This window comes from Molothrus ater, chromosome 6 (assembly GCF_012460135.2).
Source record: "Molothrus ater isolate BHLD 08-10-18 breed brown headed cowbird chromosome 6, BPBGC_Mater_1.1, whole genome shotgun sequence".
NCBI classification, from domain to species: Eukaryota; Metazoa; Chordata; class Aves; order Passeriformes; family Icteridae; genus Molothrus; species Molothrus ater.
Window position 1 is genome coordinate 10,207,946 of NC_050483.2, and position 23,614 is coordinate 10,231,559.

The 23,614-nt window shown below is 42.4% G+C and overlaps 1 protein-coding gene across 1 annotated transcript; it reads left to right on the forward strand.

Annotated features, from left to right (window-relative positions):
* Nucleotides 1–82: 82 nt before the first annotated feature.
* KNL1 (kinetochore scaffold 1) lies at nt 83–23,222 on the forward strand. The gene is given in 27 exon segments (XM_054515076.1): nt 83–245; nt 1,863–1,938; nt 2,795–2,834; nt 3,092–3,151; nt 3,346–3,407; nt 3,819–3,874; nt 4,190–4,229; nt 4,741–4,778; nt 5,113–5,165; nt 9,799–12,750; nt 12,752–14,059; nt 14,415–14,556; nt 14,659–14,726; nt 14,853–14,951; nt 15,953–16,068; nt 16,295–16,385; nt 16,868–16,984; nt 17,794–17,881; nt 18,267–18,335; nt 18,698–18,737; nt 18,847–18,948; nt 19,423–19,523; nt 19,798–19,866; nt 19,998–20,107; nt 20,617–20,735; nt 21,860–21,982; nt 22,080–23,222. Coding segments are annotated over 27 exon segments (6,408 nt in total). The 3' UTR covers nt 22,186–23,222.
* Nucleotides 23,223–23,614: the final 392 nt, after the last annotated feature.

The following is a 23,614-nucleotide window of genomic DNA, read 5'->3' on the forward strand; positions in this document are numbered from 1 at the left end:
TGCGGGCCGCGCGAGACACCGAAATGGCAGCAGCGGGGCCATCCGCATGAGGCCGCCATGTTGTACGGCACAAGGGGGCGCCATGTTGTACTGCACAAGGGGCAGCCGTCCTGTACGGCGCCAATGTGTCGTCACGGCGCGGGGCGGGCGGTTGGATTTGAACGGGGCGGCGGCGGCCGGGGAGCGGGAACCGGGGCCGGGGACCCGGAAACCGGGATTCGGGAGCGGGGGGCCTCGAGCGGGAGGTAAGAGCGGCCGAGCGGTCCCTTCGGAGGAGAGGCGGCGCGGGAGCGGCGGCCGCCGTTGCCAGGGGCCAGGGCCGGGCGGGCGCTGCGGGGAAGGAGCGCGGGAGAAGGCGGGCGGCGCTGCCCCGGGAGCGGCGGGGTGGAAGCGGGGCTGAGGCGGTGCCACCTGCGGTGGGCGCGGAGCGTGTGGGGAACCCCCCGATAAGGGCGGTAATTAATGTCTGGGGAACGCGCTAATGTGGTGTAATTAATGCAGAGGTGATTAATGCGGCGTTTGTCATCGATGAGTGATTGGCGCCTGGGCTGTGTGGGTTCTAAAGCGAAGGCGCGTGGACAAAAAGAGACGGAAAAAGAGATTATATGGGTTTATCCTATAGGGAAAAGGCCGAGGAGGGGCGGGATGGGCCGTAGGGGTGGACTGAAGTGTTATGGAGCCATTCCCGTGTTCGCAGAGTCAAACGGGCGAATAAAAAGTGTGTGTGGGGGGGGGGGGGGGGGGGCGTCTTCATCAGCACAGCTCGCAGCTCGTCCCTCAAGGATTGTAGCGGATTTTGAAGCAGGATTAGAGAAGAACAGTTAAGGAAAGTGTTTGGGAAATGAATTTCAGATTAATATCCCAAATAGCAGAGTGATCAGGGCTTTCATAGCTCCTGGCTTATCTCTCACAGCGATCTTCCCTGTCCTTCCCTTCTTTGTGTGTTCAGCCTGGCCGACGGTGGGTTTCGATGGGATATCGGGAAGGAATTGTTCCCTGCATTGGGAAAATTTAGTTCATGAGGTTTATGTCTAGAAAGGAGACAGAGGAGTCACTTTATTCGTGAATCAAGAGAGAGGCCATGGGCCATTTTCCATGGGGTCTCTCAAATTGCTGGAGAATGCAGCCTCCTTTTTATCCTGAGTTACCTTTCCCCATTGCCTGAGGTACTTGAGAGATACAGACTTCCTGAATTGCCTAATACAGACCCTCTTCTAATGTGCACCCTGGTCCCCTCATTTTCTTTGTATATTTGTTCTTTTTCCCCAAGTCCAGGAATTTAGCAGCACCTTGGATAAGGAGCAGTTTGTGTCAATAAGTAACATTCTCCTGTTGCTTAACTCTAAGCAATTCTCTAATTCTCCAGCTTAGGCAGACTCATAGTTTGTAAAAACACATTCCTCTTACTCCTTTCAGGAGGGTTTTAAGAGAATTGAGCCATGCTCTTCTGGTTGTATCTAGAGAAGGAACAAAACACAACAGGCACAAGCTGAAATACCAGAAACTCAGTTTAGAGCAAGAGGGAAAATGTCTTGGATGTGTCAGAGCAAACATTGTCTAGGATAAGGTTTGATCATTTATCTCCCAGCATTTACCAGAATCTTAACTTTAAATAAAATAACCAGTAATACTTAAATTGTTAGCACAGCTGTTTTCTAACATGATATACAATAGGAAATATATCTCTAATGTGAGTACAACAGGAGAAGGTTGACTTGAGAGGCCTGTTGTACTTCAGAGCATTTCTGTGACTAGAGAAGGATGGAGAGGGAAAAATACAGAAAAAAACACAGCATCAAAAGCTAGTAGCAGTTTTTAGGGTTTATGCAGTTGTCCTACTGAGGCTCATTAATGGTTTTGTATTTTGGTGCTGTATTTTATAGGAAAAGCTTATCCTGCAGCAATGGACAAGATTTACACAGACCCTAACATGGAAATGTGAGTTGAAACCCTCTAAGAATTTTACTGTGGCATAAAATATTGCCCTTTAGAGGCAAAACCTTTTGTAATGCACTTCAACATCCCTTGAATGAAATGTGTTTTCCATTGTGATGAAGACCAGGGAGTTTCTTTGGTGTTTGGTGAGGGGATTTCATAGTGGTGGGTTGTCAGGAGATGAACTGACCATGGGACTGGGAGGGCAATCTGCTGAGTTTTCCAAAGCTTGTCCTGGGAACCAGTGCTAAAATGATCAATCTGTTCCAAGCACGTTGTTTATTTAATTTCACACTTGTAAAAATAACAGAGAAATCAATTTATTAACCTCAAAATCGTGGCCTGGACCATTCAGAAAACGTACCTTGGTGCAATTTTGTGGCCTTCATACTGATGCCTGGAAATAGAACACAAACTTTTCCAGGCCATATAATGATACTATAAAAGCAAAACTTTACTTGGGATCTTCAGGTACATAAGGTGGTGAAAAACAGTGCCCCAGATTAGATCCTTGCAATTTGTAAGATGGAGCAATTAGAGTGTCTGGCCAATATTGTCCAATTGGAGGAGCAGGTGGTTAGGTAATCTCCCTGCTGGGTTCTGCCCTTCTACCCTACCTTTATTATGCCAGTCATTACGTGGTGCAAAATAAAAATGTCCTTGGAGAAGTAACAGGCAAGACAAAAAAAATTTTAGGAATGTGTCAATAAGGGCCCAGTTCCCTGTGGAAATGAAAGGTGGGAAAGTACTGGAAGTTACACTGAGGCATTTAACAGTCTACAAAGCTACAAATACATGAAAAATACATAAAAGCTAAAAACTTTAGGCATTGATACCTGTTTCTCTTTTTGCCCTGCAGGGATAACACAGAGCACATCAGAAGGAAGCGACTGTCCTCTGTGAGTAACCTTCAGTATTCCTCAAAGTAAAACTGTGTGAGGGGGGAAAGGAGCCAAGGGAAGCTGACAGAGGAGCTTGAAGAAAAGCATTCCAAAAGATCCTGTCAGTCCTGAGAGGATTGACTGTCAGTCCTGAGAGGATTGACTGGGGCACTGCTGGCTCTTAGAAACTCTCTTCAGCCAAGAAAGCAGCTCTTGGAGCTGCAGCTGGACTCTCAGCTGCATTTTCTTTCAAAATTTTCTGTATTTTCTTTCAGATTTTAAAGGCTCCACGAAATCCTCTGGATGATCTGGGAAATGGGAATGAAATTACAGAGGTGGGTCTGCCATGCCCTTTCCTACCAATCCCCCTCTGTGTTTTCCTGATTCAGCTGTGTCACTGTAATAACACGGGTGGTTTTAATGCACCATTTTTGATAATAACATTCTTACAGCGCTTTTGTTTGGTTTTGTGTTTCCTGGGGAGCTGTGCCTGTCATGGGTAGCAAGCTGTTGTGGTTTTTGTTGGCAGGACATCCACGCAGAGAGGCGCAGGAGGAGCTCGCGCAGGGTCAGCTTCGCCAGCACCATCAAGTGAGGGAGCTGCACACCCACACCCCTTCCTCAGCCAGAAAACGCAGGGAGTAACATCCCTTCCCCCTGAAAGTGTCCTCACTGAGTATTCACAAATGGCTGCAAGCAGCAGGAAGATTGTTATATCCAGTTGGGTCAAACCCTGAGAGCCATTATTCATTTTCCTGCCTGAAAAAAAGTCCAGTTCAGTGAAATTCATCCAGTTAGGAACTTTTGTTTTCCATTCATGCATCTTAAATGTCATAATGGCATCTTCTCCCTGAAAATTACATCTGGGTTCAGTACATTTCTGGCTTTTGATATCTCGTTTCAGAACATATATAATGTATATAAATTAGTGCTGATTTTTTTTAAAAAATTTGCTTTTAGAGATGGTTTTGTGTTTTTAAAAACTGGTGGTTTTGTTCTTAGCTGCAGAGTCTTCCAGCGAGATCTTAAGAATGGCACATCAGAAACAGAGAATACAGGTAAAACTCCTTTTTCTGACAGCTATGAGCAATAAGATTTTAGCTTGAATTTAAGAAATCAGAACTTTTCCATCCGGGGAAGGAACAACGTGGCCAGCTCTTTGTCCTGGCCTGGCTGAAAACTCCTTAGTCACAGAGTTCTTGTCTTGAGAAGACGCATCAGGAGTGAGAACTTCAGAACACTGTTTTCTGTGCACTTCACTCTTGTCTCGTACTGAGTCAGAATTGTGTGGGTTAGGCAAAACCTTTAAGATAATCAAGTACAACTGTGATCATGCTTCTCACATTGTAATGTTGTCATTTTCTTATTTTTAGGGTGTTCAGCAAATGACAAGGATGATACCTTGACTAATCAGTAAGTATCATGTCTGATAGATATTTGTTATTATTCAACGTTTATTACCAAGTGTTTTCCTCAGGAAAAGATGAAGCGTTAGTCTGGCCTCAAAGCTCTTGTAGATAAAGCACAGTGGTGGGATCTGTAAAATTAAAAAGACTTGGTGGTAGGATAACAGATAAGACACTTTGTATGTGAGAAGGGGAATTTCACAGAGCCATAGATGCTATGAAAAATAAAGAATTAATCTTTCTTGTCATCTAAAAATTAAAATACCACTGTATGTTGAACAGTGGTTTGTGGCATAATAGATAATTTCATGGGAAAGATAAGATTGTGATCAAATTAGAATATATTGAAGACAGATAAGCAGGACATCCTGCTTATCTGTCTGGTACCTGCTGCCCAGATCCACATGAGCTCTGCCATGGAATTCTGTGCAGCACAATTCTCTGCCTCTTCAGTTTACAGGTCAAGGCTTCCCTTTGAAACCTTTTAACAAACTGTTTCTCAAACCCACCTTTTGTAGGAATGAAGACCCTGGGGCTGTTCCATGTGAGATCACTGGTGAGTTTGAGAACAGATTTAATAACTAAATGACTGTTTATTTAAACAGTTTTTTATTTATTGATTATGTTTAAGAAATTTTATTGTGCCTAGAGCAGTCTCCCTGCCTTGGGAGAGCTCACTCTGGATGGGCTTTATCCCTTGGAGTTGTTTACAAGGATCCTGTTATGGAAGTCTGGGTGGCCCTTCGAGGTGCTGAAGGAGTAATGAAAATATTTTTCAAAATATATTTGGGTTTGATTGTGTTTATTTACTCAGGCATTGAGCTTCAGCTCAGTGGATAAAATAATAAGTAAACAGCACAAAAACTGGAGTATTCCCTTTCTTTCCACAGGGATGAACACTTTGCTTCATGCCCCCATCCAGGCCTTGGGACAGCAGACTGAGGTATGTGAAGGCTGTAATTTTTTGGTGCTGAAAAACCAGTGTCCAAAATACATCACAAGAATTTGTGTAGTAAAGATTAAAAATGTTAACTGCCTTTGTATTCACATAAAATTCTCTTCAAACTGAGTATTCTATGTTTTGAAGTACTGAGTATTCTATGTTTTGAAGTGTGTCCTAATCTGATAGTCATTGGACTGCAACATAAATAACTCTTGCTTCTGAAATTCCTTTACAACTTCTCAGTAAAGCAGTAGTTCCTCCATTCTTGTCTGCTTTGCAAGCCTTCATGAGCCTCCCTTATTTTTTTTCCTAATATAAGTTCTTAAGACAAGTATAATAATCAGATATTCATCTGATCACAATTATATTTTGCAAAAGTAAGGCCAACTAACCAGTCAGAGAAAATACAAATACTTTAAATATTTTATTTCACTAGTTACTTTCTAATTCTGCCTTTAATTCTCTGCTAGATGCAGCAACCAGTTCTTATCTTACTTGATCATCTGATTTAGCAGTCACATTTGGAATGTGCACACAACAAGAATTATTGTTTAAATTTAAATAACTACATATTTCATGTTTGTGTAACAGTAATAGCTCTAAAGCTAATCTGCTTTGTAAGGTCTCATGTTATAGAAGTTACATTCTGTAATTTGCCAAAATCTTGCATTTACTTTAAGACTACATTTTCCTTCCAAGAAATTAATATCGTTTATGTTATTACTGTAAATATGTAATTATTTATCATTTTCATCTGGATGTAATAAATAATACTTCCCTAGAACATCATATCCTATCCTAAAACAATAGGATTTGCATATCTGCATAAAAACTCCACAGTGTGAGTCAGTCTTGCTGTTTAATGTGTGATTCTTGTGTTACCCACATGTGATGAGCTCAGAGTTCAATTCCTTCCACTCTGAGTGCAGTGTAGGTCACCAGGAGGACTTGATATGGTCCCTTCCACTTCTCCTGGGTTGGTCCAAAACTCCAGGTTCTGATGAACACCGGATCTTCTGGTTTGAAAGGATGTACAGGCGAGTCTGGTCCCAGTGATATGCTGGTAACAATGTACCTTGTAAAACTTAAGAGAGTCAATTTTAATACTATTATATTAATTACAGTAAAATTTTGTGGCTTCCCTTACCTTGTTGGTGTGGCATGGGGAAAGTTTCTGGCCATCTAGAGAAAGTACCAAAATACTAAAATGTACCAGCCCCCCTCATTCTGCCTGGGCAGTTCTGCAAATTCAGTTTGCCAATAATTACCTGGTAAATTCCTCTGTTTTACTAGCCTTGGAGGTGGCCTTCCTTCCTTGGAAAGGAAAACAAATTATTGTGGAAAACAAATTACTTATTTTTCAATTTAATGATCTTAGTTTTGGTCACCTTTGTGCTTACTAAATTCCTTTATACATTAGCTACTGTATTTTCTATTTCCTAAGTGTTTCTTGATGGTTTTAGTTCTGTTATCTTATACATTAATTTGGAGGTGCAATTACTCACCTACATGAATTTACTAATCACTTGCTGGGATTTTCCGTGGCTTCCAATAGTGGGGCTAACTGCCTGTCCTGGTTTGGTTTTTGTTCCCAGACATTCAATTTTTTGCTAGGTATTAGTGCAAGGATACCTTTTTCATTAACTTCTCTTGCTGTTGTGTCAGCTAATTGATTCCCTGTATTAAATGGGAAGTCTCCAAACTGATGGGCTTTACAAGGACATCCTGCTGGCAATATCCAATGTCCTCCTTTTGGCTCCAAACCAGCTGTGCCCATGGGGGGACACATATCATCTTTTGTGCTTCTCTGTAGCTACCACTGCTCTCAGGTATCTGGGTCACCTTCCCTTGCACTGTCCAATTGTTTGGACAGGCTGCTTCCATGATCCCAAACACCAGCAATGCCCCCAGTGCCAGGTAAATCCTTTCATGCACAGATATAACTCAAATGGTTTGGTTCAAGACTGAGGCTCTCAGTGCAGGGGTTGGCATTAAGGTTCTTTCAGGGCTTTCAGGTGCTCTGGCTCTCAGGGGTCCAAACCAAGTATTTTTGGTGGAGGGCCATGCAAAGCCCATAATTGCAATCCATAAGTGACACCATCCAGCCATACATAAGGAGGTTCATAGTCCTTGGCTCTGGAGTCTGGCAAATGGCTTCTTTTCAGCTGCTTCCCAAGCTTCTTTTTTTTCCTGCAAGATCTTAAAACTAAAGTATGTTACTGCTTCTTTGCTTATTTGTGCTATTTTCTCTGACACCCTGTATCCAGACAGTTCTAAGAAATGTAGCAGACTTACAGTAGCATTGAGTCACTTACTTTCAGTCTTGATTGCTGGCAGAATACTTTCCAATTTTATTTGCTGTCAAGAGTGTGTACAGATTAGCTACCACTGGATGAATATCAGGAACTTTTCATTAATGGCCCTTAAATCTTAAATCTATAACTGATAATATTGATGTATTATATTCTGATTCATATTCTTTCACTATTCTAAAATTTCTTTATAAGTCTCTCCAGCTTCCCCATGCCTCCGACTTAATAGGATATTGGTTTTGCTTTACCAGTCTGGCTTCAGGTTTGAGAGTAATCCTCACCAATTTGGCCACCTTTGATCATCTAGGCATCTCAGTTGCCCATACCAGCAGGGTTACAGCATTCTCTGCCTCCTCTGGGATTCTGTCCAGCTCTTCTTAGTCCTATAACATAAAAATCTTTGCCATGATGGCTTTTGATTCTGGTGTTTCAGTTTGTATTTGCCCATCCTAGAAAGTTATTTGAACATCCAATTTTCCCAATGAATCTCTCCCCAGCAAGGGGATTGAGCATCCAGGAGTATACAGACTGGTGTTTCCCCCACTGTTTTATTAATTTAAATAGTAATCATTGTAAAAAAGGCCTGTTCTCTTTCCTCCCTATTGCCCCCACAACACTTACAGGTTTGAGCTAAGTTTTCCTCTGCATATATTCCATACTGAATAAGTTGTTTCTGTATCAATTAAAAAATTTACCTTTTCATTCATTCATTGCAATAATGTAACCAGGGCTCAGCTAAGATGATTCCCCTGGTTCCTTTAGGGGGATTTTTCATTTTCACTTAAGGTCTTGGGCTTGATGGCTTGAAAAACCTGGTTTAGGTTCTTTGTTTGATTTGCCTGGCTTGGGGACACTCCCTTTTCCAGTGTCCCCATTTTTTACAAATTGCCAAATACATTTCAGCTATCAACTATCACAGCACAAAGTGCCAAATACATTTCAGACACTGATTATCACAATGCAAATTGCCAGATATAATTCAGCCACTAATTACTACAAGTTACTAAAGTATACTTTATACTTTATATATTTTTATATTATATATTTATTTATATTTTATATACTTTGTTTCTCACTGAGAGGGGTCCTGAGTCCTAGTTATAGTTTCAAACACTTCAGCAGCTCTGTCCAGATTTTCCCTTTAAACTCCTGCCACCTTTCTCCATGACATTAAATCCACTATTAAAAACAAGATTACTGGACAATAATTCCCAACAACCTGCTGGAGGGGGGTTATCAGAATTTCCCTGGCATCTCTCCCAACATCTCCTTGCTGCCTTCTAGCCTGTCCTGCAATTGGACCAAAATCCTCCTATCCCCTAAAACGTTCTCTCTGTTCCAGTCCACTTTTCCAAGACTCACTTATGTGTCTAACTGTATTCCCTGGTGATTCATGATTCACCCCCTTTATTCTTTGCCACAGAGCAACCATCAGCTCTAAATCATCCTCCTGCTCTTCTTGCCTGCACTTTAAGCACCTCTTTTAACCCTTTGCCTTCTTTTCCTTTTCAAGTGTACAAGGAATTTAATCCCACTTATTTTCCATTCTATGAAACAACGCAAATTGCAATATTTATTCTACTGCAAGGTTCTATCCTTAGGCCACATCTCTTGATCTTCCTGTGTATAAAGTGGCCACCACTGATGACAAAATTTTTAAAGTTCTCCTTCTTACACAAGGGGCATTGAGCAGTTCCAGGCCAGTAGTTTTTGGAAAACAAGCGTTGTGATAATTCACCGGGTATAGACAATTTATCATCTGGTAACAAATATATTCATTATGCTTGATAAAATATAATATATCTCATTACAATTTCCTCCCACTGCTATAAAACTATAAGTGCTTTCTGTTCAAGAGACCAAAATCTCCCTTATCAGTGATGAAAAAGTCTTTTGAAACATCCAGCATGGTGCTGCTGCTTTGGAGCAGGTGGACAATAAACTGGTGGAAATAAAAGGTGGAAATCATGTTGTAGAGAAATATCAGAAAATACTGATCCATAAGCCTCGGTAAGAGGTCTGTGCTTGCTAAGATGTGGTTCGATGTGAGGTGTAAGATGAGACACATTGTTTTGTTAAAAGCCATTTAAATGTTATATATTTGCATAATTTAGTCATTGCCCTTTCCTCAAATATGTTACTGCTTATCAGGGAGGCCTGAAATTAACAGGTTGGTTTTTTTAAGAAAAGGCTTATAGAGCTAAAACCTTAGGTCATTACATTAATCAACATTAGCTGACTTCTGTTTTAAATAGAATAAACCATTGATCATTTGTTTTGAGTGCCAGTCACTGAATTCTCCTTTTTTTGTTGTTTTTCAGTGGCATGACGTGGACCAGGCTGCTCCAAGGATGGACAAGCAGGACACCACCCTCCTGTTCTCGGAGGAGAATGAGATGGAGATGACAGCCAGTCACACAGCCATGATCTCACGGAACCTGAGCACCCACCAGCCTGACAGAACTGAGAAAATAGACTTCAGCTCCTTCCTGGCTAAGTTAAACTCCAGCCAGGGGAAGGCAGAAACCAGCAAGGAATTGAGTTTGCTCTCTGACTCCACAAACCATCCGGGCCCCTCTTTGGAACAGAAGGAAGAAGCCACTACTGTGAAAAAAATAGATTTCAATGAATTTCTGCTGAGACTGAAGTCAAACAATCCTGCTGAGGGAGCTGACAGGGACAATGTTTGCTGTGTCCCTTCCCAAGGCTCGGGAGATGTGACGCAGCTGTCTGGGGAATTTGGCTATTCCCATGAGCCACTGGACACCTGCAATGTGACAAGAGTGTTTCGAGGCCGAGAAGGTGGGATGGAGATGACAAAATGTGAGGCAGCTGATGTTAAAATTCCATTCCCTGGCGTCAGCGAGGTTCCAGCAGAGCAGTGGGAGTGTGGGGATGTTACCCAGGCTTTTGCAGACGAGGGCATGGACGTCACAACCAGTCACACTGCAAAGGTGTCCTTTGCCCTCTCCACTGTTGGGAACCAAAGGCTCAACTTCCAGAAGGATTTCCCACCTACAGAGTTAGATAATTCTGTGTTCAGGGGAGCATCTAATCCCAGCCTGAATGTTCAGCAGGACCCTCAGCTTTGTGCAGACAGAAAAGCAGCAAGTGCTGAAGGCAGAGGAGAGCCCCCAGTGCTGCGAGCTGGGAAGCAGGAGGCCGGGGCATTGGCTGCCATCCAGGGATCTGTTTCATCTGAGACCATCTTCCGAGGGGACAAAACCATTGTGTTTTCCAAGTGTGATGACATGGAAATGACTGGGAATTACACAGACATCATCTATGAGGCCAGCACCACAGAACAGAGCAGTTCATGCCATAAACCCTGTGAAAAGCCAGTGAGTACCAACCCTCCGCTGGCAGGGAGCAGATCCCTGGCATGTGGTGACATCCCAAAGGGTCTGGCACCTGGAGATAATCCTGCTGCTGGGCCCTATAAAAACAGTGCCCTTGAACTGCCTTCAGCCTCAGGTGGACAAGTGGAAAATGTGTCTCAAGCTTGTGGTCCTGCTGCAGCCAGCTCTGGGTTTGGCTCATATACACATTTTGTGGCTGGTGGTGTTCTGAAGAGCAGGTCTGATCCCTCTGCAAACCCCCAGCTTGTTTTTTCAGGTGAGAAGACAGTAATATTTGGAGGGGAAGATATGGACTTGGCTAAAACGTTTGTTAAGGATGGTGGAGAGAATGTTGATAATGAGCATCCCACTGCAGTGTTCACCTCTGTCACGTGCAAACCTCATTTCCTGGGCAACAGATCCATGTCTTCCAATGTAACTGAGCAGGAAGAAATGGAAATAACAAGATGCCACACTGTTTTCTTTGATGGTCAAAGCAGTGGGATAACAGCAGAGACAAAACAAATGCCCTGTAAAATCATTCCAAGAAAGAACCAGAACAAAGATGTCACTGAGGGTGACATATCTGCATATTCTGTAGATATGGACAAGGAAAATGTTGAAGTGAGGAGTATTGATTGGAATATTAAAAGGAGCCAGGCTATGGAGAGCAATGCTCAAGATCTTCAGATGGTAATGGTTGATAAGAAGCTTGGAAAAACCAACTTCCAGGCAAGTGGTCTGAGTTCCTGTGCCAAGAGCATGTGTCTGCTACAAGAGCAAAACAGAGGAGTCCCTGAGAATGTTGTCACCAACACTGGTGCATCCCTGTCTTTGCAAAGCCAAGAAGTTGGGTCACAGCCTCTGGGAAAAAACCCTCCAAGCCCCTCAGATTTCTGCACAAATGACACAACAGGCTTGTTTTTAGGTGATCAAAGCATGGACATAACCAAAGCTCATCCTGCTGCCTTTGAGATTGCTCCTATTAACACAGAACAAGGATGCAATAATTATAATCAAAACACTGCAGTATCCAAGCAGCTGCAAAACCAGCCCTTCCCAGTTTCCAGTCATCATGGTGTGGATATCGTGAGTCAAACTGCAGCAATGGAATGTGGGGACTTGAAAATGAGCACCAACAAGCAAATTGTTACTGCTGTGGCTCCAAGTGGTTCATTTGCTTTTAATAACAATCCTGCTCCCTCTGGAATGAGAGGAAATGAACAGTCTGGGACAGTAATAGGAATAAATGCAGAGGGCCAAAAGTCAGAGAGGCAAGAGAAACCTCAGCCTGTGAGGGCAGTAAGCAAAGTATTGCCTACCCAAGGAGACTCTGAGAGACATTTTTCCATGGGTAAAACAGGTTCTTCAAGACAGGATTTAAAAACTCTTCCCTTGACTCCTGGGCTGCTCCAGAGGGGTGCAGAAGAACCAGTGTGGGCCAGGACATCTGAGGCACCCAAGGAAAGTTCCCAGTTATCTTTCTTTGGAGAAAAGTCTGTTGTGTTTCCCCACGGTGAAAACATGGACATGACTGGCAGCGGTGTGGTGATGGTTCCAGTTCACACTGTCAGAGTTTTGTCACAAAACAAAGCAGCACCTGGATGCTTTGGTCAAGGTGGAAATGAAAGAATGTCCTTGGAAAAAGGGGTCACCACGACAATGCCGGCGGAGCAGGGCAGGCAGGAGGCTGCAGGTGGCACAACCATCAGTTTTCCTCTGGCTGAGGACATGGAGATCACCACAACTCACACAGGGTGGCACAGACAGCCCATCCCAGCCATTCCTGCTGACAAAACCATTGTGTTTGCCCCTGACCAGGAGGACATGGACATCACTGCATCCCACACTGTTGCTGTCAGTAAGAACATCTGCGGGTTTGAGGCCCAGCAGGTGCCCCACACAAACACCCAGCAGCCACCACAGCACATGCATGGCAGGGCTGGTGCCCTGCAGAGGTGAAATGGATTCCTCACAATATGCCACAAAACCTCTTCCCTCTTCTGCCTCATCAGTCCCAGCATTTCCGAGTGAGAAAGGAGCTACCCAGGTCCCCAGTGGCACAACACCACATTCCATTTATTCTGTCTCCCTTCAGGAAAGTACTATGGATGTGGGGGCACCGCATGATCAAGGCCTTCCCCCAGATAATTCTGTCCCTGTGAGCAGGGAGCAGGATCTCGCACCACCAGAAAAACTGCAGTCAAAGGGAGTATCTTTGGAGTTCCCAAGTAAGGGCCCTGTGGATCACAGGGAAGAAAGTGGCAGTTTGGGATCCTGTGTTGCCTTTCCCATGCAGGGATCAGATCCTTGGAAGGGTCATCCAGATGCCCCTGGTACTCAGAGAAACCAGCTAGTGGAAGAGGATTCATCTCAGCCTGGAGATTCTGATTTGGGCTTGGCTGGAGCAAACCTCCTTCCAGCTGCTAACAAGGAATCCAAGAAAAATGAGGAGCTGTCAGCTGAAGGGGAGGCATCTCCAAAAGATTTCCAAATAAACTCTGAACAAACTAGGCAGCCTTTGGTCAGTGACAGTTCAGAGGATCAGACACAAGCCACTCTTCCACCAGCAGCTTCAGGTATTATAGGTGTTTGTTCAAAACTGATGGGTTTGACAAGGAAATCTATTTCTGGTTCCAAAACTGCTTCTTCTGACCAGTTGCCCAGTTCCTCAGCTCAGCCAGAGGATACCCTGAGGTTGGGAAAAAACACTGACAGTGAAGCAAATAACTTCTTTGAGCCCAAAAAGCAGGAGAACACAGGTCTGGAATCTGGAGCTGATCCCATAGGGATGGCACCAAAGGATAAATATCCAGGAATCAATATCCCTCTGGGTATATTCCAGCCTAAATTACCAAACAAGAGAAATCGTGTTTCCAGTGCACAGGACATAAATACAAAATCAGACAGAGTAGAAGCCCGAGTTCCAGCAAACACCAGTGAAACCCCAGGTAACAAGTCCAGCAGGCAGAACTTCAGTCCTTTTCAGTTCATAGCAGAAGAATTTCTCCCTGTGTGCCTGGAGGAAATGGATTCCAATGAATCTGTCAGCTCCGAACTCATGGAAAATGCTTGGGATGATAAAACTCAGAAACAAATCCCCCACTCTGAAAAGGATCCATTTGAAGGGACAAAAGCTTGCAACATGAAAAGAGCTTTAGGACAAACTGAGGAGGATGCTCAAAGCCCAAAGAAGGCCAAGAGGGATCAACATGTGGATGCTGGGGTCTCTCAAGACTTGGAGGTGAGCTTGGTCCCTCACTGTAAGGATATGGGAACACCACCAAGGCTTAAGTTTTGGGGCTGTAAGTGGATCTGTTAGTAGGAGTTCTTGTTTTTCATAACCACCAGCTTGCTGTCATTTTCCTGTGTGATTCTCTCTGGTTTTCATTTTTTTGCCAAGCCAGAAGAATCAGGCTGGTGTGTGCAACAGTCCTGTACCAGGCAAAACAGTCAGAATGAGGGATTTGCCAATTTTAAACCATTCTCTGCATAGTATCCCTTTAATCCTTTCAAGGAACAGCTACAATAAACCACTGATCCACTTAGGTTGTCTTCTAGAACTACATTAATTTTTTTTTTAAATTTTTTAATAACAGGTGACTTTTGATGTGCCCCAGGACCAAGCAGAAGCTGATGAAGCTGGAGAGCCTCCAAATCGCTCAGCTAAAAGCCCTGGGTGTCCCCATGCCAGCACCAGCAGCTCCCTGGATTCTGTGAAGGCTGACATAGAGTCCACAAGTAAGAGACCATTTGTGATAAGAGTCCCAAACCCTGTGTTCTTTGCCCTGTAAGGATGTTATTAACCCACCAGTATCTCCCCTTTCTGTTTTGTTTTCCCAGTCCAGCGCAGCAGCCAGGTGGAATCCCAGCTTCTCACGGACAGCATTTGTGAAGAAAATTTGTGGGAGGTATGGACAGGGCTGGAAGACAGCAATTTCCTGTCCTAACAGGAAAAAACCTCCTGTGTTTATACACTAGTGAGCATGCTGTCTTGAAAAATGGACTTACCTGTATGTTTTTCCTCAAATGCACAGAAATTTCAGAGTGGTGCTATCACGGTTGGGGAGTTTTTTACCCTTCTTCAAGTGCATGTTGTGATTCAGAAGCCCAGGCACAGCCAGCTTCCAGCCAGTGTGAGTGGAACAATATAACTGACCTTAGATAATACTCCTTTGTTGGTTTGGGTTTTAAATTTTAGCAACTCAGACATCTTTAAATGAAAACCAGAACAGATTTCCATCTCCTCACCAAATACCATATATTCAGGATTACTGTTCTTGGATAAATATGCTAATTCTTGCTTTTAAAATTTGTTTTAAGGACAATAAATTGAAAGAATTAGAAGCTCAGTCTGACCTTTTCACTTTATCTTCTCACTGTGTCCATCAGCCACTACTGCCTGTAGCTACTCTGAGCTCCTCCTGCCTGTTCTACTCTCTCCTTTAGAAATGCTTCACTATGATATTGCTACTTCTATTCCTTCACCTGAAGAAAGGGGAAGAAATACAGAACAGAAGTCTGCCTTCTAAATCCTTTCTATTCTTTATTTAAAATACTCTCCTAGCTTAGTTACAGTTTAATTTACAAATGTATTCCTACTGAGTTGTCTCTAAGTATTCATCAGGCTTAATAACACTGCTTCTGTGGTTTAGTGACTGATACAAAACAGACACCACCCCCACAAAAGCCCCTGGAAACTTTCTCTGAAGGAGTGGAAATAATTAATGTCAGTGATTTATGAGCTTTACTATACAGGCAGCTTGCTGAAATACCCCTCTCATATTTATTTGAGCAATAAAGCTCCATAAAGCTTCCCTAAGGCTTGGGGACTTTAATTCTGAATTAAGCATGACTTTGAATTAAGCATTGCTTTGTTGGGGAGCACTCTTTTATCTGCATAACATATAATATTTTCAAGTCTTCATCTAAAAAGGAGACCTCTTTCAGTAATATTTAATTTCATTGTTTTGAGCTCTAATGATGAGGCACATATCCCAAAAGGAAGCTTGTGCTCTGGTGTGAGGAAACACAAGTTGTGAAAGCAGAATTGAAATGACTGGAAGTTACTATTTCTGAAAAAGATGGATTTTTTTTTCTTCTTTTTCTTCCTACTTTTCCCTGTGTTTTCCCTCAGTGTGCAGTCAGTGCACCTCCCACTGCAGAAGATCTCATCTACAGCCAGTACGTTCACCGGCCCAAGCTGAGGATTTACGAGGAGGATTGCCAGGACCTGTCTCAGAAAATAGTGGAGTGAGTGCTTTTCCAGTCACACAGTTTATCAGTAATTCCATTTTTTCAGGTCTGGGTGCATGGAAATGGCCTGAAGAAAGTTACTATATTACATATGGGAAAAATGAAAATATAGTTAGTAGTTTATTGCAGATTTAGAAATGAATTGTGTAAATATCAGCATGCTGTTTTATGTGGTCAGTGAAATTGCTGCAAGACTTTCAACTTTTTTCCCCCCATATTTCAGGTTAAAACCACATGTGACTGTCCTGGATCAGCCCCTGGTGAACGTGATCAGGAGTTTGTGGGAAGTAATGAGAACCTGCACTGATGAAGAGGTAATGCTGCATGGAGAGAATGTTTGTGTGTAATGAAGAAGTGAGGTTAATTGATTTATTCACATCACATAAGAACCAGAATGGTCACAAAATAACAGCAGGTGTAACAAGGCAAAATATTTTCTCAGTGGAAACCTGCTGAGAATTTACAGCATGTCAGGAGAATGCAAGGAAATGTGTCCTTTGAAATATATTAAAGGGAAAAGAAGTGACCCACCTGCATAGAAAACCCAGAAAATTTATAGAAGTATCCCACAAGAACTGAGAAGGTGGATCAAGAGATTTTTGTATTCTGTGGTTCTAATGCCAAGAATAAAGATGTATTCCTTGAAAATAAAGTCTAAATTGTTTAGAGACACAGTATTTTTCATAATTCATTGTTAGTTTGGCATGGGGATGTCACTGAGGTTGGGTGCTGAGCTAGAGTCAGGAAGGATTATATTTCCATTCACTTTCTCTTCTATATTTCCCATTCATCACAGCTGAGTAAGTTTGGAGCAGAACTGAACAAGATGAAGTCCTGTTTCACCAAGGAGGCTAAAATCTTGTCTCACAATGAGAAGGAGACATTGTACAGGAAATTGCTGCAGAGTGCTGAGGTAAGGAGCCACAGGGCTGCAGGCATTTACCTTTAAAAAATCACTTCTACCACATTTCTTGTCTTTAAATGTGTAGGAGCCTAATTATTGTAGTGTGTACTTTCATGGAAGTTTCTTTCTTATGAATACATTTCCCTTTTATTTATAGGCAAATATAACACTGGGACAGTGACATTCTTGCACTTACACTGTAGGAACTTTCTGCCCAAGCGTTTTGGTGATTAGCAGAGTGAAAAATGGGAGCATTAAGGGAAACACCACCAAAAATGAGTTCTTTATACTGTAGCAAGACCAGTGTTAGTAAGTAGGTTACTAGTATTAGCAAGTATTTAGGAAGAAATTCTTCCCTGTGAAGGTGCTGAGGTGCGGGCACAGGTTTGCCAGAAGCTGTGGCTGCCACTGGATCCCTGGAAGTGTCCAAGGCCAGGTTGGATGGGGCTTGGAGCAAGCTGGGATAGTGGAAGATGTCCCTGCCCATGGCAGGGGGTTGGAATTGGATGATCTTTAAAATCCTTTGTAACCCAAACCATTCAGGGGTTCTCTTCAGATAAAAAGGAAGTGCACAAGTAATGCATTGTGCCAGGGATCAAAGATGTGTATATACCAAAGCTCTAGATTCAGTAAGCATTTGGTAATTTCTTATTATTGGCTACTCCCCCACGGTTTGTCCATTGCCTCTTCCCTCTAATAATAACAAATTTCACAAACTGCTTTAATTAATCAACAAGCAAAGAGCCCCATGGTGATCCCAGAAAAAATTCAGCTTTTAAAATAATATCATTAACTTAAGTACAATTTTCCCATCTTAGGAGCAATACAGAAAGCTCCAGTCAAGAATGGAAAAGGTGGATGAATGGATGAAGGAGGCAGAGAGCTCTGTGGTTGCTCTGGAATCAGGTGTGTGTTTCCAAAGAGGTGGCCAATATGCTGCTTTCTCTTTTTTCTGCAGAACTGCTGTTTAAAAAAGGTCAGTTTGTGGTTGTTTGATACAAGCTGCAGTCAGAACTTGGCATTACTGTGTAATGATGCTCTGTAGTTTCTTTTTCTCCAATGCCTTGAGTAGAAATCCAGTTGCACAGTAGCAGCTCTAAACCAGTGCAATAAAACAAGCCTTGCTTGTTGTTGAAATTTTTGAGGTTTTTGGTAGATACGTTTCCATGTTTTTGTATGTTTTTTAGTTAACTTTGAAGTGCTGAGATGTCTAGAGCCCACAAACAAACAAAAGTAACTCTAAGTATTGAATCTGGAAGTTCTGCACACAACTGACACTTCTTTCCCACAGATTCTTTTTGGGATGGAAAGGAAGCTGGCTGCAGTGCTGGAGCAGCAGGAGGGCAGAATGTCCAGGAAGGTAATGGAACCAGCTGAATGCACTTTTTGTCTGGTGTTTTAGAGCCTGGGGAGGGTGATGCTCACCCCCCACTCTGATGCATGAACTCTGAGAGGGATGCAGACACTGCTGCTGTCTTTCCTGCATTGCACAGATACATAGGTGCTAGAGAATGAAAAGGACTGTTTTTTTCCCTGGAAAAAGGGAATTTAGAACTGTTTACCTGAAGAGCTTATGCTGATTATGATATTCAGCACTTCATTGTCCAGTAATTATAAGCTTTAACTCCATAAGAACAGTGAGTGCACAGCAAATTAAGGCTGCCTGTGCTGCTCTTTTCTCTCATTTTTTTCCTTTTCTCTCCTTTTTTCTCTTCGCTTTAGAATTGCAAAGCATCACAGCCCAAGAAGAGGAACTTTTGAGGTAAGATGTCTAGGAGGATTTAAGAATCAGCTGCACACTCAGATTTTAGAGGGTTGGTCTGTTTTTTAAGCACTGTACCACATCCCATGAGATTGGTTTATCCTTGCAGAGAACTGTCACAGATGGATGCTGAGGATGAGCTTGATTTGGCTGAGATGGAGAAGCTCAAGAACACTGAAAGGGACTGCCTGGAAATCCTGGAGAAATATGAGTAAGGAAAATACCTCCAGGTTTTATTTTTTAATAACTATTTCTGGGAGCTCATATTTGTACTGGAATGTGTTTGGGTTTGGTTTTCCTTGTTATTTGATGTGGGAAATCTTGGAATGCCCATCTCCTTGCAGCCTAAGGTTGGCAATAAAGCTTTGGAAGACTTCGATGTGTGAGGCAGTTATTCTGTTAGCAGCTTTGCAGTGGTACTCTGTGTTCAGGGTTTCTACATCCAACTCTGATTCAATCACCAAACTGACATTCACATTAAATTTATAGTAATATGCTTGCATTCCCAAGAGATTCTTATATTCTTTTGGAATTAAAGACTCTGTTTGGCTTGGGAAATTTCATTGCTGTATGATGTAGAAAGAGCTGCAAGAGCATTTAATACTCTGATGTTTGTCCCTCAGAAGTTGTTTGAGTTGGTTGGTTGAAACTTGGGATGATGGTGGCTTTTTTTTCCCCTTTTCAGCTTCACTGAATGGGAGCTGATGGAATGGAGTGAGCAGCAAGCTGTCTTTAATTTCCTTTATGATTCTGTGACACTCACAGTTATGTTTGGACCCCCAATAGGTGAGTCACAAAATAAGTAGGTTTATGTTTTGTGAATTTGCAATGTTAGAGAATAGAAACCTAAAATGTCCATATTTGTAAAGATCTGCTGAAAGGAAGTAGGAAATAGAAAACATACTACAGTGTGTAAGCTGAGAGAAGTGGCTTTGAATATGTTTTTCATATGAGAATTCAGAAATTTGTGTAATGCATGGCTGTTTCTGAAGGTGAGGAGAGCTGTAACTCCAGAACTAAGCATGGAAATAACTGGAATTTTTTTAATTTCCTTTCTCAGATGATGAGTTTTTTGCTGCACATCCTTCCAGGAGCATCATGAGCCTGGACTTTGAATCTTTCCTGGATGGTGAGATTTCTGAATATTGTGAAAGTAGCAGCCCTGCTGATCTTTTGTTGGGAGGACTAAATGTGTGCTCCATCTCCTAATGCTTTATGAAATGGCTTTTCAAAGAGTTCTGGTTTTCTTTTGTGTTACAGAGGAACAAGCTCCACCCTCTTCATGTTTAGTCCAAAAACTCATCTTCCAGTTTATTGAAAGTCAGGGATGCTGGCAGAAGAAGTGTCCCAAACTGTGCTACTTGCCCCAGGTAACATTCCAGGGAAACTTAGGAGATTCTGAAAAAAAATCCAGTTATTATTTTCTGCAACAGAGAAAATAGAGCTGAGATGAGAAGCAAAGCACCTTAATGAAAGCTTCAGGAATGCAAACCAAAATCTGCTTCAGGAGTATTCTGAGGTGTGAGGGGAAATACCTGTCTTTGAAGGCAGGAGTCCTAAAAGCTGAAGTTTATTTAAAAAACATTTTTTTGCCTTAAAAGAAAAATTGAGCTGAAGGTCATTTTGCCTCCTAAAGCATGTAGGTTTAAATTGCCAAGCCAAACTTTTGTGTTGCTCTGTGGCTGTTGGCAAAGCTGAAAGGACAAATTTAAAGCAAAAAATGTACATTTGTTATACTTGTATAATTTCATTTTTCCACCCAAACTGAGGTAGCAGTTAAACCACATCTTTTTTTGATACTTTCTAGGATGAGTTATGTGTTCAAGCATCACATGGTCGCCCCCTGAGTGCTGATGTTCCTTTCTGATTGCCCCCCCAGGCTCTCTTTGACATCTCCTTGGTGGTGAGTCGCTGCAGAATCTTGGGAGATGAGTTGGAATTTCTGCAGAGGTGGGGAGCAAAATTCCAGCTCCTGGAGACAGATATCAAAGACACAGAGTGAGTAAATTCAGAAAATTGTGATGGGATTGTTGGGGTGTCCTGTGCAGAGCCAGGAGCTGGACTTTGATGATCCTTGTGTGGGTCCTTTCTGACTCAGGATGTTCCCTGGTTCAATAAGATGGAGCCCACAGCAGCCTTAAGAGGGAGTTTCTAGATAATCAGAAGCAAAACACTGAAATAGTTTCAATTTGGTTTTCTTAAAAGTGACATTTTATGCTGCTGTTTTTAAGAACAATTTAATTGATCTTCATACAATTGCACTATGGTGTCCCAGTGCATGGAAATTAGGCTGTTCATGGATTCATTGATTTTAGGACTATCAGACAGCCTCTCCTTCCTTACTGTTTTCCTGCTTGACTTGCCTTTCTTAAATACTGAGGCCAAATTGTAGCAATGCAAAGGAAACAGAGCCAAGAGCTTACCTGTAGCTTAGGGCTTTGTTTCTTTTAATCTTGTGTTTGCCTCAGCCAAGCAGAATCAGTCATGGAAGGAGGGATGCACTGAAACTGAAGTTTACTTTCTTTACTTTCCATTTTCCCTTGCTACTTCCCAATTTTGTGGCATGCCCCAGTGGTACAACACAAATACAATTTCACCTCATCCTTCCATTACTGATCCATATCTTTAACTGAGAGGTGCCCAAGTATGAACTTCCTCTGCCTACCTTGGTGCTATTTCAGAGGTCATTCTAATTTTGTAGCTCCCTTTGCAAGAGTGCCAAAAACCCCATGGAGCTGGAGGTAAATCAGTCCAACTTAAAGCATTAGAAAACCTTAAGTGCCTGGGAATGTTTCATGTTAACTAGAAAACATGTTTTTAGTCTCTATTCTCTATTCTCAGTTTCTGGATGGTTCTGTCAATTATGTGTACATTAACTTTTTCTGTGGGGGAAGTTGGGGGTTTACATTCTGAAGTGTTGATAAATTGTGAAGGGTCTTTTTTATCTTATTCCTGAAGTTCCTGTCTGTGCTAGAACTCTTTAGAAGTTACTGTGCTTGTTCCATCAGTGACATCACTAATTATTGCATCACTTATCACTTATTTCTGCTCCTGGCACTAATTCCAAGGTGGAAGCAGCCCATTTGACTGTTTTGCATGGATCTTTGTGTTTATTTCCACAGGGTGAAGCTTCTGTTCTCCTCTTCAGTGGCTTTTGCAAAGTTTGAGTTGACTCTGGCTCTCTCTCATGATTACCCATCTGCTGTGCTTCCCTTCAGGGTCCAAACCCACATTGGGGATATCGGGTGAGCTGGCAGAGCTGTGACTCCATCCCAAAGCTGGGATGGGGGATTGCACACTCAGGATCCTCTCCAACATGTGTGATAATTTTATCTTCCTCAGGGAGAAGGAAATTGCTGCAGTTCTCTCCAGAGTTCCAGCTGGTCACCACTATCTGCAGAGAGCAGTCACCTCAATCCATCAGGATCTGCTCCAGGCTCCCAGATGATCTGCTGCATCCACAGGCAGGACTGAAGCAGTCAAAGTGGGTGGTCTGTGAGTTTGCTCTTATGAGAATTCCAGCTGTGTCTCCCTGAAATGGGAATGTTGTCACCCACTCAGCTCTACAATTCCTGCCTATTTAGTCTCCTTGTGGCTTAGACCAAGTAGAACCCTTGGTGCAGGCCACGAGTTTTACAAGGACAGGGGTGTCTAAAGAGGAGAAGAAGGAAATTCCTAGATCCCTTCTAAGTTCAAGGTGCTTTTACCTTCTGCCAGTCACTGGTGGTCATTCCTGGCACAGATAGTCATGATTGGATAGCCATTCCAAGCATGGATATTCTTCTGCCATACCTCATTAATTTTGTCATTTACAGAGCACTTGGAAAACGCAATGATGAGCATTCTGTAAATTATTACAACTGGAATTTACTTTTGCTGTCATTATTTCACTACCACGTACAATTTAACAGATCCCACCACATCTGGTGTTTATCCATTGCCTGGCACCCCTCCCAGGCCAGACACTATCCCTGCATCTGATTAATTAACCAGTTAACCTGTAGCAATTCACCCCAGAAACCAAAGTCAGAAATATTTTGGAATTAAGGCTAAAAATCCCTGTGCTTGCCCACAGACTTTGGGATGCAACAGCCTCAGAGCCATCACTGTGATTCCCTGGCAGAAGTCAGTTCTTTATTCATTGCCTCAGTCCAGCACTCTCCCAGTTTGAAATGCCATGGAATTCTAGTGAGGAGACTGAACTCCTTAAACTTGGGAGCATCTGTGAGCTCTAGCTTGGTTTTGTGTATAATTTTGTGTATTATGTGGGTCTTGCTGTTGGAACTGATCTCACCCTGTGTTACTGAGCCAAAGCACCAACCCTGGCTCAGCTCTCAGTTCTGCAGCTGCAAATCTTTGGACCCTGTAAAATATGTTGAATTTTAAAATGTTTTCCTGTATTTTAGTGTTTATATATTTTGTCTTTTTACAAAGTTTGTGTCTGTCTGAAAAGTGGAAGTTTAATAAAGATTGGATTTATCACTCTTCCTGTTTCAAATGGAGATTATGGGCTGCTCTATTTAAACTGGTGATTGAAAATTCAGTACTAAATTAAATTCAAAATATTGAAATAATTATGTGTCAAATACTTGGGAAGGCTTTTCACAATATCATTTTTTTCCTTACCTTTTCTAGTGCTACTTTTCTATATCCTGGCTTTTCACAAGAATGTATTGTATTTTAATTAGGAAGATAGCACCCAAATCATTCTCAACTTAGGTACCATACCTGGAATTTGGAATTTCCCCAGGCCATTCTCTGTGCATCAGGAACTAGCAGCAGAGAGCTGGCAGTTCTCCAAGAGCATTATCCACCTCTCTTTTCTTGTCCTTTTTGGCTGTTTTCTTTCAGTGGATTTACACACGAAAGCATCAATA